Here is a 760-nt window from a genome sequence, read left to right on the forward strand (position 1 = left end):
TTGATATCAAGAGGAATCTCATCTCGCCAGTCGACGTTTCCCATCTACACTCGAGCACATGTGTCTCTTGGCTATCATAACAGTGTGTATAAAGATAAGCCTGTGCGTTTCAAACACCCTGTGGGATTCCTCAAAGAATAAAATATTCTCCAGAAAGGCGATCTGGGAGGGACATGAAAACCTCCTTCTGTTTCGGTTGCCAATGAAAGGGATGCTGAGCCGATGACGTCATTGTTGCCGGGGAGGTTCCTCGCACGCCTGCCAGAAGTACGATTCATAAATGTGTATTATGAAAAGTTGTTATACGCTTTGATTTTATATTAATTTGCTTTTTTTCTCTTTGACAGAAAATGGATATGCAGACCGGACAAGTGCAGAGAAGCTGTGGAACGGAGGAAATGTGTACAAATAGTAAGTGTTTCTCCAAATTCTCGAAAGTGCCAGAACTGTGTCATCATTTGTCAGCTGTTAATTATATCAGTGTCCACTTACGACGCTTGTATCACTTGTCATGCGTTTGTTTCATTGATTTCCCACTGACAGTCCATTTACAAAGAGTCTGTGACTGTTTCTTATCCATGAATTCGCTTCTCTTAACATATATTTTGATACTGCAGTATGCATGTATGTTCATTTAATTCTGTGGACGTTTGCAAGGCTATTATGAACAGTGTTGTTATTTGATCTGTTTTCATGTTATTGAAAACGATTATAAGTATTCCTCTGTTTATGGTGTACTTGTTTTGAAGTATGCTTTCCT

At 39.3% G+C, this 760-nt stretch overlaps 1 protein-coding gene across 1 annotated transcript in view; it reads left to right on the top strand.

Annotated features, from left to right (window-relative positions):
- LOC119586454 (CD59 glycoprotein-like) overlaps positions 1-760 on the top strand; it is a 93,129-nt gene that overhangs the window by 85,890 nt on the left and 6,479 nt on the right. Inside the window, exon 3 of the mRNA XM_037935186.1 lies at positions 348-411. Within this exon, the coding sequence (XP_037791114.1) occupies positions 348-411 (64 nt within the window). The remainder of the gene's footprint in view (positions 1-347; positions 412-760) is intronic.

Source organism: Penaeus monodon, chromosome 21, assembly GCF_015228065.2.
Source record: "Penaeus monodon isolate SGIC_2016 chromosome 21, NSTDA_Pmon_1, whole genome shotgun sequence".
Taxonomy (NCBI): domain Eukaryota; kingdom Metazoa; phylum Arthropoda; class Malacostraca; order Decapoda; family Penaeidae; genus Penaeus; species Penaeus monodon.